Below are 12,379 nucleotides of genomic sequence, written 5' to 3' on the forward strand. Positions count from 1 at the left end.
CCCCCCCCCCCCCCCGGTGAAACTGCAACTCCCGGCATACATTCCGCTGCCTCCCGACAAGAGGCTGAGGCGGGAGTGCGGGGAATTCCCGCGCGTTGAATGCCGGGAGTTGTAGTGCCGGATCGGGTGCGCGAATACGTGAGGTCTGATCCGCCCTTCCGGGAGGACAGCAGAAATTCGTTCCCCTGCATCGCGAGACGGGCTTGCATTTCAAACGGACCAATCAGGAGGTTGCTATGGCTCGAACGGGCCAATGGCAGGGCGAGGTCGCGGGAAATTTAAATGCCGCCCGGAGGCCCTGGGGGCAGTGGTGGTGCGCTCGCAGGACGGAGGCAGGTGTGCGGAGACCGCGGCGGAGGTGCCTGGCCTCGGGGGCGGGGGGTAGCCTGCGGCAGCAGGAAGCCGAAAGTCGGGTGTGGAGTAGTGGGGGTCTGTCAGAAGAGGCTGCGCTCCCTCGGCGGTAGGGGAGGCAATAGGGTGGGGGCTCCCTGCGGAGCCTGTCGGATCGCCGTGGTCGCAGGTCGCTGCCTGGAGTGCGGCCGGGGCGTCCCAGAAGCGGCTGCGTGTTCTGGCTGAGTTGTGGGCGAAACGAAGGCAGTCTTTGTGCGGTGGGTCACCTTGGAGCTGGCCGAGGTGCAGGGGCCTGCCTCTTAGTGGTGTAGCTGCTACCGTGTGCTGCTGGCTGCACGGGCGCAGTAAGACATTCCCAGTACGAGATCTCTTTGTTCCCATCAGAAGGGGTCGGAGTGGGACTGGGTACCTGTGCAGTATAGATACGACACAGTGAAAGTAGTTCTTAAAAGTATGTGTGCTGTCTGTGGGAAGGAAGGCCAGTCTTGCTCCTAAAAACGATGACTCTAATAGTCTTTGTGGATGGAAGAGTTGTAAAACGATGTGTGTGTGTTTACTGCTTTTGTGTGAATGCTAGAGCTTGATGTAACACCTAGGCATTTAAAGAGACAGCTTTTATGTCTCTGGTATCCTCTATCAAGACAGAGGCTGTTATTGTATCTAATATGGACAAGTGTCTCTCATTCTCAAGTATTGATCCCAGTTCTTAAACTTAACTCTCGTGGAGTAAGCTTACTGTTTATTATTTGCTGTTCTCAGGCTTGTTTTTATCTGTGTGTCTCAAAAATCAAATAAGCAAGATGTCTACTAATGAGAATGCTAATGCAGCAGCAGCTCGCTTGAACAGATTCAAGAACAAAGGAAAGGATACTACAGTGAGTATCTTGATGCAATTAATACTTCAGCTAGCCCTCGTATCTCTAAAGGTGAGTTGTAAAAGCTAAGAACTTGCTATGAATGTATATTCCCCAGGAAATGAGAAGGCGGCGTATTGAAGTCAATGTAGAACTGAGGAAAGCTAAGAAAGATGAACAGATGCTTAAAAGAAGAAATGTTAGCACTTTACCAGATGATGCTACTTCTCCCCTTCAGGAAAACAGGAGCAATCAGGTAAGTAGGTATTTGGAATGGGCACATTTGGAGGTCTTGCAATATGAGCTCATGCAGTCACACTAGTGTACATCTTTTTTTGAGAGGGGCACAGTGTTACTACATATACGTTACCAGCTTAAGTCTGTACTACCAACTGTAATGGGCAACACTTTTAAAGTGTAGCTTAGCCAGTTGTGTTTAACCCTATTGTGACAGTGGTGTGAAGCACTCGATTAAAAAAAGCTTTCAGTAGTTCAGACGACTGCAGATAAAACTGTAGCTGCTGAGGTTTTGGGGTATCACCTTTTAAGAAAGGAAGTGGTTGTAAAATGGAATCTATGCATAGTATTGCACAAAAGGCCCCTGTGGTCATGAAGACACATGCCTTTCCAAACAAAGTGTTCATTTAACTTTTTATTGTACAGGTTTCAGCACACTGGACAGTTGAAGAAATAGTCAAAGGAGTTAATAGTAATAATATGGAGCTTCAGCTACAGGCTACTCAAGCTGCCAGGTAAGGAGTGTGGAGGTAACCAGTTCAGCTGTGCAAGCCTGTAACCTGGCAGGGTAAAAGAACTGGCTTACGAGCCTGGGTGTCTGCTGATGGCAGCAGCTGTAGCTCTTCTGATCAGACAGTATTTTCAAAACCTGAGTCAGCCTTTTGTACAATGTTTAGGTACACTTAATTTAGTCATAATTTTATTGAAATAGTGTGGATTTTTAATGTTTAAAATGCCTGAATGTTTCTCTAGTAATTCTTTCTGGTGGTTTTGAAGTGGCAAAATAGACAGTAGTCAATCTCAAGACTTGGAGGAGTAAAAATAATAAACCCTTTGTTATAGCAGAATAAGATGTCTTTAAACTGTGTTAACACTTGAGTACAATATTTGAGTGCAGGGATCTACCTTAGAATAATGTGAACAGTAGGATGACTGGGTTCGAAGTATACCAAATTTCCTTTCTGCTTCCAAATCTGCAACCTCTTTAGGAAGCTTGTATATTGCTGCAGTGCTGCTTCTGGCAGTCATTAACCTGTCTACTGAGGAACCTTTAGCAATTCAGATGTATTATGATTCCTGCAGGTCTGCTTTATTTCAGAGTCTGAACAGAACCTCTCATACAGTGAAGATGTGCCAAAAACAACGTTAACATTGTAACAGAGGTTTAGGGAGCTAGTGTTCAGCTTGTCTGTATTTCTCCTTCATGTTTTCTTATGTTGCTTTCCCTGAATGTTAAGGCAATGCTAAACCTTTTCTTCTTTTAAATATCAATCTCTTTAGACTTATTAATGGAATCTGTTGTTCAGATGTCTGCAGGTGAAAAATAATGCTCTTTGTTTGTCTTCCTCCATAGGAAACTCCTCTCAAGAGAGAAGCAGCCCCCAATAGATAACATAATTCGGGCTGGTTTGATTCCAAAATTTGTCTCCTTCTTGGGTAGAGCGGACTGTAGCCCTATTCAGTTTGAATCTGCCTGGGCACTTACCAACATTGCTTCTGGCACATCAGAGCAAACAAAGGCCGTAGTAGATGGAGGGGCTATTCCAGCCTTTATTTCGCTACTGGCCTCTCCCCATACTCACATCAGTGAACAGGCTGTGTGGGCATTAGGAAATATTGCAGGTATGTCAATGTGCTGCACAACTCTTCCAGACCAGCTCCCTTATTTAATGTAGGAGGACATAACTACTAACATGTCATGTAGCATGCTGAGCTTCTGGGGAACTCTGCCTGAATGCTTTTCAAGTAAAGACATGCCCTGCAATGTAGAATATGCTATAGACAATAAACCACAAAACCTAAACTGGTCAAAAATTAATAATATAATATTTGCTGTATTATGGCTTCCAATAGCTGTGCCTTACAGAGAACAGTGAATTCTTGCAGAGAGAAAATGAGTGCAATAAATGCCTTGTTTGATTAAGGTTTTCTTGAAGTTTGTCTTTAGAGTTTTTTAAACTCAATTGTAAGGCACTTTTTGTGACTGGCAATAGAATAATTCAGTCTGGCATTCCTTCAGCATCATATTATAGAACCCAGTCATGCAACCAATGATTATAATGCATTTGAAGTCCTGTGTTGCGGCAAGAGCTCTGTTCTAGTAGTAGGAAGTCGATATATTTTCAAAGAAATATAAAAGTCCTTGCTTAATTATGAACTCTAAGAAAAGATAAATAAAACCATACTCTAAATTATCTCTTTCCATCAGGAAAAGAAATTAAGCTCAGTGGCTTGATTGGAAAACAAAACATTCTTGTCATGCGACTTAACCATGGCATTAGTCCTTTTGTCCTCATTTCTTTTTATTTTATCCATCCCTTCTTAAGCAGAACAATTCATCCTCTGACACCTGCTGATTCTGTATGCACACATCCATCTGTTTTGGTCTTCACCTGGTTATTATTTTTCTTGTTTTCTCAGGGGATGGTTCTGCCTATAGAGATCTGGTTATTAAATTTGGTGCAATTACGCCGCTGCTCAGTTTACTGGCTGTTCCTGATCTCTCTTCTCTGGCTGTAAGTGTGTGGTACAATTCAAATCACAGTTACTAATAAGTGAGCAAAAGAGCTCAAGAAACCGAACAGTCACTACTATTTATTTCAACTCTTGCAGTCTGGATATTTACGCAATGTTACCTGGACCCTCTCAAACCTGTGTCGTAATAAGAATCCTGCGCCACCCATAGAAGCTATTGAGCAGATTCTTCCAACTCTTGTTCGTCTTTTGCACCATGATGATCATGAGGTGTTGGCAGACACATGCTGGGCGCTTTCCTATCTAACAGATGGTTCCAATGACAGGATAGAAGTTGTAGTGAAAACAGGATTGGTGCCACAACTTGTGAAACTCCTGGGATGTAGTGAACTGCCAATAATGGTAAGCTATCAGACATGCAGATTGCTGTTGCTTGATTTGAGTGGTGAATAACACTACAGTTAGAATAGTGTCGGTGTAACCAGTGCTTTTTAATCATAAATCTGATGACTGTTCCAGAAGCTTCTATCTTGCCTGGAGACTGCCCCACATGACTGTTAAAGACTATCAAGCTTCTTTACATAATTGTTGAATTTAACGCATAGGCCAACACAACAGTCAACATCCCTTAAAGCTTGCTTTTAACTAAATTACTGTTGAAAATCCTCATTCTAGGGACAGTGTTTGAAGTTGGCTCTGTGCACACTATAACAAAGTACAATAACACTGTGTTAGTACTTAAGAGATAGTTTTTCCTAGGCTTTGCCATGGGTAGTTGTTTGCAGATTGGCCGGGGAAAGTGTGCAGTCTTGGCACGCTTAATGTCTGCAGATATAATGCTAACAAAGAACTTAAAACTCATCAGTACATAGCATATTATACTGTTGACTGGGTAAGCTAGAGCAGAGGGGCATCAAATATGGCTGTACTTATTCAAATCCATATTGGAGAATACCTGTTTTCCTAAGTTCTATTTCGTATTTGTTTCAGACTCCTTCATTAAGAGCCATAGGAAATATTGTCACTGGTACTGATGAGCAGACACAGATTGTTATTGACTCAGGAGCACTTTCTGTCTTTCCAAGTCTCCTTTCTCATCATAAAAGCAACATTCAGAAAGAAGCAGCATGGACAATGTCCAACATCACTGCTGGGCGACAGGACCAGATTCAGCGAGTTGTGGACCATGGTCTTGTACCTTATCTCATTGGTATTCTCAGAAAGGTAAACAAAAACTGTATTTACCAAGTTGAGGCTTTTGCTATTTCTGCTACTGTTTGTGTTTAAATATCCTGCTTTTACTTTCATAGGGAGATTTCAAGTCTCAAAAGGAAGCCGTGTGGGCTGTGACTAACTACACAAGTGGTGGAACAACTGAGCAGATAGTGTATCTCGTTCAGGCTGGTGTTGTTGAACCCCTACTGAATCTTCTCTCAGCTAAAGACAGCAAAACTGTGCTAGTTATTCTGGATGCTATTTCTAATATCTTCTTGGTATGTGGGTGCAGTAGACTCAGTCATTGTCTGAGGTGTTGCTAGTGGTTCTCCAGTAGTTGGTGATATGTGCCTCTCCTGAGGTTGTCCCATGCTTGTCTCTTGCAGACTGCTGAGAAGATTAATGAGACTGAAAAACTTTGCCTCATGATCGAAGAGTGTGGAGGTCTAGACAAAATTGAAGCTCTTCAGTCACATGAGAATGAACAAGTATACAAAGCCTCATCCACCCTGATTGAGAAATATTTCTCAGCAGAAGTAAGTGGCTGCAGGAAGATATTTTTTTCCATTTTTATTTTCTATTTTCTGACTACTAGGTTGAAATGCTCTTTCAAAACTCTTCTTTTCTAGGAGGAGGACGACCAAAATGTTGTACCAGAATCTACTGCTGACAGCTACACTTTCCAAATTCAGGGCGGTATTCCAGATACTTTCAACTTCTAGGTCTTGCATATGCTGCAACCACCTGCAAGTTGTTTGGCACACAAATGACTGCCACCTCTTTGTCTTAATAGTTCCTCTTGGTTTTTACTGTGGGTGGGTTTTTTGTGACCTGTAGCACTTTTTCCAACTGAAACATACTTGAACAGTTCAAAACTGTACATATTATGTGAATTTCTAACTGTAAACTTCATTCTTTCTGAGAGATACCTGTAAATACTCATTCTCTTTCTTTCTGGCTCTTACTGTCTCTGTCAGGCACAAGAATGCAAGTGGCCGATACAGGCTTCTCACAAAGCAATGAGCCATTACTGTGCATAACCTCTTTGTAACCTATTACATTCTACACAACCTATTGCTGTAATCAATACAGAGTAGGCTTTTAAAGAGGATTTATGTTTAAAGGTCAATAAAGTGACATCAATATATCAAACCAAACTGTGTCAATTGCTCTTTTAAAACATGACTGGTAGGATAAGTATAATTAATTAAAATGTATAATGACAAGAATGTAATAATGTGGGCCTAAACCATGAGTGATTCGATTCTGAAGATCATGATTTTGAAACAGCTTGGTCATGCCAAGCTCTAGCTCTGACTTCTGTGTATAACAGCCTTCTGTTACTGCTGATTAAATGAATTGCTGCTTCCCTCTAGTTTGTAGCATCAATACTTAACCGCAAGTAATTCGTGTGGAGAAGCTGTAAGTACAGCAGTTAGCCAATTGTAAATATGTTCAGGTAGCCTCAGCACAGAGGACAGGAAATGCTTTGAAACAGTTGCCTGCTCTAAAAAGCAAAACCAAAGTCTTCTTGGACTCTACTTTCCTCCTGCTTCCAAGTGGTTATTTACAGTAACCTACTTGGTCTCTAAAGGTGGTTGTACAGGGTGGATTTTTGGAGGTGGGGTGTAGTAGGCAAAGGAAAAGCTGTAGTCCTGTTTTCCAGCTTCTTGTAAAAACTCGGATTGAGCTATTTCATTAACTGGAACCTCCTAGAAGTTGATGTGTCTGAAAAACTAAATTGACTCAGCTCTCAGCTTCTCTAGCTCTTATGATAGTGCAGAAGTTGTTTTTCATGGCTAGATTTCTCATAAGCATGGCATATTTGAAATATACCCAAAATACAATACTACAGTGACATGCTACCCTTTCAATTTATTAATAGAAGGGGGGGGAAGGTAATCTGTAAGCAATTCTCCCAGAGTTCTCATAGGCTTTGCTTCCCCCCCTCCCAAATTGAGCTACATAATACTTAGTTAAAGGAGTTATTGCTAATGTGGAAGATGCCACTCTCACTTCCATTATTGTGGTGCAAGGCTGCTGCTATCTACTTTGTGTTTGCTTACAAAAATGGTACCCTCCCTCATTGGAGGTTGATAAGTCTCTGTGCAAGCTGGTTGCTTGGATCTTAGGTACTGCTGGGTGGTGATAAAAGTTACAAAAAGGTAGTGGATAATTTGTCTGCATGTAAATTCATATTTCTTATTGTGGTTAGTAGTAATGATGTTACCCGTGACCTCACCAGTCTAAGCACACTGCTCCTGGGCTGTTCAAGCCATGCAAGTCTCTCCATCCGACTCGGAACGTGAACTCAGAGATGCTGTCGTTGCTGTCACTGGTGTAGCAGCAGGGGCTTGCAAAGATAGCCTTGCAAAAATCCCAGTATCCTGAACTAGTTAACAATTACTCCATCCATACTTTTGGCTGTACCGCTTTAACTGTTTTTCTTTTCCCAAAGCAAAGCTGCAGCAAGAAATAAGTTTTACTATAGGAGTCTTTCAAGACAATCAGGCCAGTAGCTATTGTAACTGTATTGCATCTTCTGCTTGAGGGGCTGATGTGTGACTGACCTGTCTGCATCTGTGCTGCCAAGTGAAGGGTGAGAACAAACTCTGGCTGCTCCCAGCCGTGCTGCCTTCTGTATCCGTGGGAGAGACTGCAGGTGGCATCCAGCACCTGCAGAAAGAGCCGTAGGCAGTGCCAGACTGAGGAGCAGAACTCAAGTCTAACACTACGGATGCTGCAACCCCCTTGGGACCAGATCCCAGCTTTATCTTAGCAGTACCCGTGCCAAGTGGAAAGAACCATCTGTCTTGCAATATCTTTAATATTCTGGGGGGTATATCCAACCAAATAGGGCTCATGCATCTGCAGTGAAGCCTTGTGTGTCCTTTGCTTTGTTGTCAAATCTCCAACTTTCATCTGAAAACATCAGTGTTATATTTTCTGTATAACTGTCTATAGAGAACTGAAAGAATTAGCCTATATAAAGCAGATATTAAAAGTCAATCAATGCTCCCATATACTTTATGTTTGTAGGTTTATAAGGGCAATAACACAATGACTTGTGCATCAGAATTCTTGAGTAACTTTAGATTTCTAACTCTGTAAAATATTGCATCTTCCAGTAGAGGGTGCTATAGGCAACCGCACAGTCTCGTTTGTTTCTACGAGGTTGATGCGGAGTTTCACCCAGCCTGGACCAGGTATGATGTATTTTATTTTCCTACTAAGAAAATACTGAGATAAAGTCCATCGGGGCACCTCTTGTAGTTACAGAAAACACCTATGTGCTAATTCCCGAGCATATAGCCAGATTAAATGTCGTATATCAGGGTACTGTTACTTTAAAACTCAACTCCTTGCTTTAACTGCTTTTTAGTATATATGCAGTTAATCTGGTTTTCCTATTTCTGTATATAGAAAAAGGGATGAGAATGCAGAACACTTGTTGAAAAGCATTGTCTTTACTGTCTTTTTTTCCAGAAGTACTTCTTTCAGAATTATCTAATATACTGAGCTAATAATAGAATACTGCAAAATCTTCTCTAAGTGCCTGATACCTCAGTGGCCTAATAATTAACTTTCTGGGGACCGAGGCTTTGTTTTTATCCAAGAAAAATGTGTTCCGCCTATCGACCAATGAGCCCTGTTCTTGGCAGCACGTATTTCCACAAGCAACAATCTGCAGTGATTATGAGTAAGTGACTGGGGTGAGTCACTCCTTATTCTAAGAAAATGCAAACTATTTCTGAGGTTAAGATCACAGTCACCCATTAGGCTGTATCTCTAGCTTAAAAATATAGCAGGAGCAAAAAGAGAGAGAATTATTATTGCTCCTGGTTCTTGGTTTGTTGGTTGGTTTGGGGTTTTTTGTGTGTTGCCCAGCCAGATTTGAGAGCTAGCCTTCTTTATTTGGCAAACGCCTAATTCAGGACAAGGGCTGGAATAAATATCTGGTGGCCTGTGTGTCAGTCAGCCAACTCCTTTGTGCTGAGAGCAACAATAACAGACCCCTGCTGACATCAACTGCCTTGGAATGCAGTTGTTGCTAGTGCTATTTTATCTGTGGAGTGATGGTAAGATTTCAGTCTTGGATCCCAGAAAAAGTAACCACCTCCGAAATTCTGATGCTAGCAGATGCTGCGGGTGGACTTGCTTCCCCTTGCTCTTTCCAAACATGCTGGGCTCTGAAGGGGAGCAAAAGCTTTACAGTCCTGTTATTCAATAGTCTGTCTAGAAACAGTTAGAAAAGGTTGAAATGGTTAAAGTAGAAGTCTATCCTTTATTTCCTTGTGATTTAGACTGAAATATCCTTATAAAAGTGAAGCTGCTTCCTGCCACTCTACACAGAGTGATTCAAATTGTACTGAACTACGCAGTGGTATATCGGCAAAAAAGAAGAGCTGTAAGCTTACCGGAAAAGGAATTCACTAGCCAACAATATTTTACCTATCTCTTATTTTCCTAAATCTGTTTTGCAGCAGAGCAAACTGCGATACAAGAAAGCTATCCATAGATGGCCAGAAAGAAGCTACCTGGAGCCTGGGAATCCTGATGTCCACTCCTCTAGTTAACCCTTTTCCTGAATATAGGATTATCCCAGCAGGATTGAACCTCTTTTGTGATAAGGTACGATATAACATTTAAGCACAACTCTATATTTTGGGAGTGTGTACAAATTGGGGAAAAAACTACTGTTATTCAAAACAGAAGTAATTAATGAAGATTAATTGTAACTAGTGATATTTGGCCTAGAAAGGAGAACATTAGCACTCTTACTTAAAACCTAATAGGAAACACATTAACCCTTTGGCCTGAGTTAAAAAATTAAGCTTGACTCAGCTTCGGGGAATGTGTTAGGAGAAAATTCTAACCTCTGCTAATGTTGGGAGGGGTGTACCTCACCCAATTGCAAATTTCAGGAAAAAAAACATTCACTAGAACACCCAAGCTACAAGTGTGCAAAGTCGTTCATTGTGTTTGGAAAACGCTTCCTTCCGATTGATCATTAGCATGGAACTGACGTGAGTCAGGCGGAAACTCAGCATGTAGATTGCTAAGAAAGAACTGATTTGCCATGAGTTTCATAGCACTTCATATGGAATAAGGGTCACTGGAATCCAGTCCCGTTTCTGACTGCAGAGCACTGTCTGTCTCAGACTGGCTCCAGGAAATGGACGCTCTTCCGCTGAAGCCAGAAGATTTCGTGGAAGAGCCATGGCCTGTTTCCAGGTTGCAGTTCACCCACTGCTCTAGGGAGTGTCATTAGTGGGAGGGAAGTGAAATTGGGGGATTTAAAGGGTTGAGGAGAGAAAAATTAAAACAGGATGGGGAAAATATTCTGATAATCCTTATTAAGCAGAACTTGCTTGACCACATTAAAATGTTATGCTAATCATTTAAATAGAACAATGAGCCAAATTTGGAAGTCATGCATAAATCATATGTCAGGAAGGAAGTTCCAGGTGATTGATGTGTTAAAGCAAGATCAATGGCGCTGATTTCACTGTGGAAGAGGTTGGATTACACTTATGAGCTCAACAAAAAGGCAGTATAATGAGGAAGGGTTCTACTTTATTTTGTATCTTCCTCAATTTGCATTGCAATGTGAAATGAAAATGATGGGCTCATCTTCTGAAAGTGTGATTTTTAGATTTATATAGATATATATATAAAGTGGAAAGCTGCTTAACTTACCTGTAGCAGATTGCTTTGTGTATAGGTTCACAGGGGTAACATATTTATAATACCAGGAGTATGTAACTGTGCTCTGTGGGCATGTGAAAGATTGGATGTACAAAGTTATCAGAAAATCTTGAATAATCTCCAAGGCAGATTTCCATCATCCAAATCACTTCATTTTTACCTACTATATGAAACAGATGTAAAAATAGCTCTTTCATCAGTGGATTGCTACACATATTTGGGCTGCAGAGGTTTGACTCTGTTCAAGGCAATACTGTGAAATCATTTGCAGAATGTTGCTGTTAATCAGAAGCAGCAATTTAGTGTTATGTATCCATCTCTCCTCCCGCTCCCAGCTCCCCTTCCCAATTCTGAGCAGGAAACGATACTTGGACAGAGCTCAGCATACTAACTTTCTGGATAGACTCTCTAGGAATGAGGAGGGACTTGAATTCTCTCCATATGTCGTTTCCTTTCCCCTAATGGCTAAAAAACCCCATTGCTGCAGTCCATATAACTTACAATAGAGAAAACACTATATTCCATAAAGGAATATAAAGGCCAGGGGTGTGGGACAGACAGACAGGACATCCACATTCCATTTCTGAAGAACTGCTTCGCGAAATTTGACTTAAATTCAGCAGGAATCTTTCTTCTGTGTAGAAAGTTATTTTGTTTTATATAGTTCCTAAAGTTGAAGCTAATACCCCATCTGTACTTAAGGGTATGTCAACACCTGCAAGTCTGTGGCCAGACATGGATTAGAAAAGGAAAATGTTAAGTAGAGGAGGAGTGGTAACAACTGTGCATTTGTGCAACAAATGTAAATTGTCAGAAGGGAAAAACAGAGGTGGTTGAGGAAAACTGACAATGAGGATCTACTAGTTTCTAATAAAGTGAATTTAAATAGCAAATAATCCTAGAAATTACTTAAGAAAAATTAGAGGATTAGCCCCCTCCTGCAACCAGCTTTTGTCCAGGCCACCTTTAAAAACTTCTCTGTTCAGTATAACCAATAGCATGAGCAGATATCTTGCACTGCTGCAAAATACAAAATTTGATCTGCTGTATCGCACAGCAGATTTGCAGCTGTCAACAGAATCCACTGTGCTATAGTTACAAACAAAAAACCGACAGGAATAAACATGGCAAAAAACCCCAACCAAAAAACATTTTAACTAAATGGAGAACTTACTTCCTCATAGCCAACCAACCGCGTTTTAGACTCAAATTGGAACATAATGTCTTTCTAGCAATATAATCCAAATGTTTGTTAAATTTCTAGCAACCAAACCGTGCAAGGCACTTTGCAGAACAAATAAGAGATGACATTTGCTCAAAAAAACCCCAAATTTTGCAGTCAGTGAGTGAATACACTTGCACATAGGGGTTAGATGTATCTGTTTGTGGGATGATTGCATCTGATTGCAGAACTGAGACCTCATATCTTTTATTAAACATATTGTCTAATTAGATATATTGCCTTTGAATTCTGCTGCTAAAAAGAAGGAAAAAAAAACCCCACAAAAACCAAACAACAGTAAACCAAACACCTTTCC

The 12,379-nt window shown here is 41.3% G+C and overlaps 1 protein-coding gene and 1 long non-coding RNA gene across 4 annotated transcripts; both read left to right on the forward strand.

Annotated features, from left to right (window-relative positions):
• The first annotated feature begins 210 nt into the window (after nt 1-210).
• KPNA2 (karyopherin alpha 2 (RAG cohort 1, importin alpha 1)) lies at nt 211-6,289 on the forward strand. 3 transcript variants are annotated; one of them, XM_014952230.1, is made up of 11 exons: nt 211-336; nt 1,111-1,226; nt 1,324-1,461; nt 1,869-1,957; nt 2,797-3,065; nt 3,864-3,958; nt 4,056-4,319; nt 4,908-5,141; nt 5,228-5,410; nt 5,519-5,668; nt 5,762-6,289. In XM_014952230.1, the coding sequence occupies exons 1-11, from the start codon at nt 237-239 to the stop codon at nt 5,852-5,854; spliced, it is 1,731 nt and encodes a 576-aa protein (XP_014807716.1). In that variant the 5' UTR covers nt 211-236; the 3' UTR covers nt 5,855-6,289. The 3 variants fall into 3 exon arrangements, with proteins under 3 accessions (XP_014807716.1, XP_014807718.1, XP_014807717.1); XM_014952232.1 differs by having other exon boundaries at nt 251-358; XM_014952231.1 differs by having other exon boundaries at nt 298-332.
• A 2,009-nt stretch (nt 6,290-8,298) lies between these two features.
• Nucleotides 8,299-9,758, forward strand: LOC106893911. Its single transcript, XR_001413197.1, has 3 exons — nt 8,299-8,338; nt 8,619-8,832; nt 9,617-9,758. It is a non-coding gene; the product is annotated as an uncharacterized LOC106893911 (long non-coding RNA).
• Nucleotides 9,759-12,379: the final 2,621 nt, after the last annotated feature.

Source organism: Calidris pugnax, unplaced genomic scaffold (assembly GCF_001431845.1).
Source record: "Calidris pugnax isolate Ruff unplaced genomic scaffold, ASM143184v1 scaffold206, whole genome shotgun sequence".
Taxonomy (NCBI): Eukaryota; Metazoa; Chordata; class Aves; order Charadriiformes; family Scolopacidae; genus Calidris; species Calidris pugnax.

Bases quoted from the DNA above. Each gene is read 5' to 3' on its own strand.
- KPNA2 (XM_014952230.1), top strand. From the start codon at position 237: ATGGCTCGAACGGGCCAATGGCAGGGCGAGGTCGCGGGAAATTTAAAT. The intron at 1,227-1,323 runs GTGAGTATCTTG...TATATTCCCCAG, and splicing joins ACAAAGGAAAGGATACTACA to GAAATGAGAAGGCGGCGTAT. The intron at 4,320-4,907 runs GTAAGCTATCAG...TATTTGTTTCAG, and splicing joins GTAGTGAACTGCCAATAATG to ACTCCTTCATTAAGAGCCAT.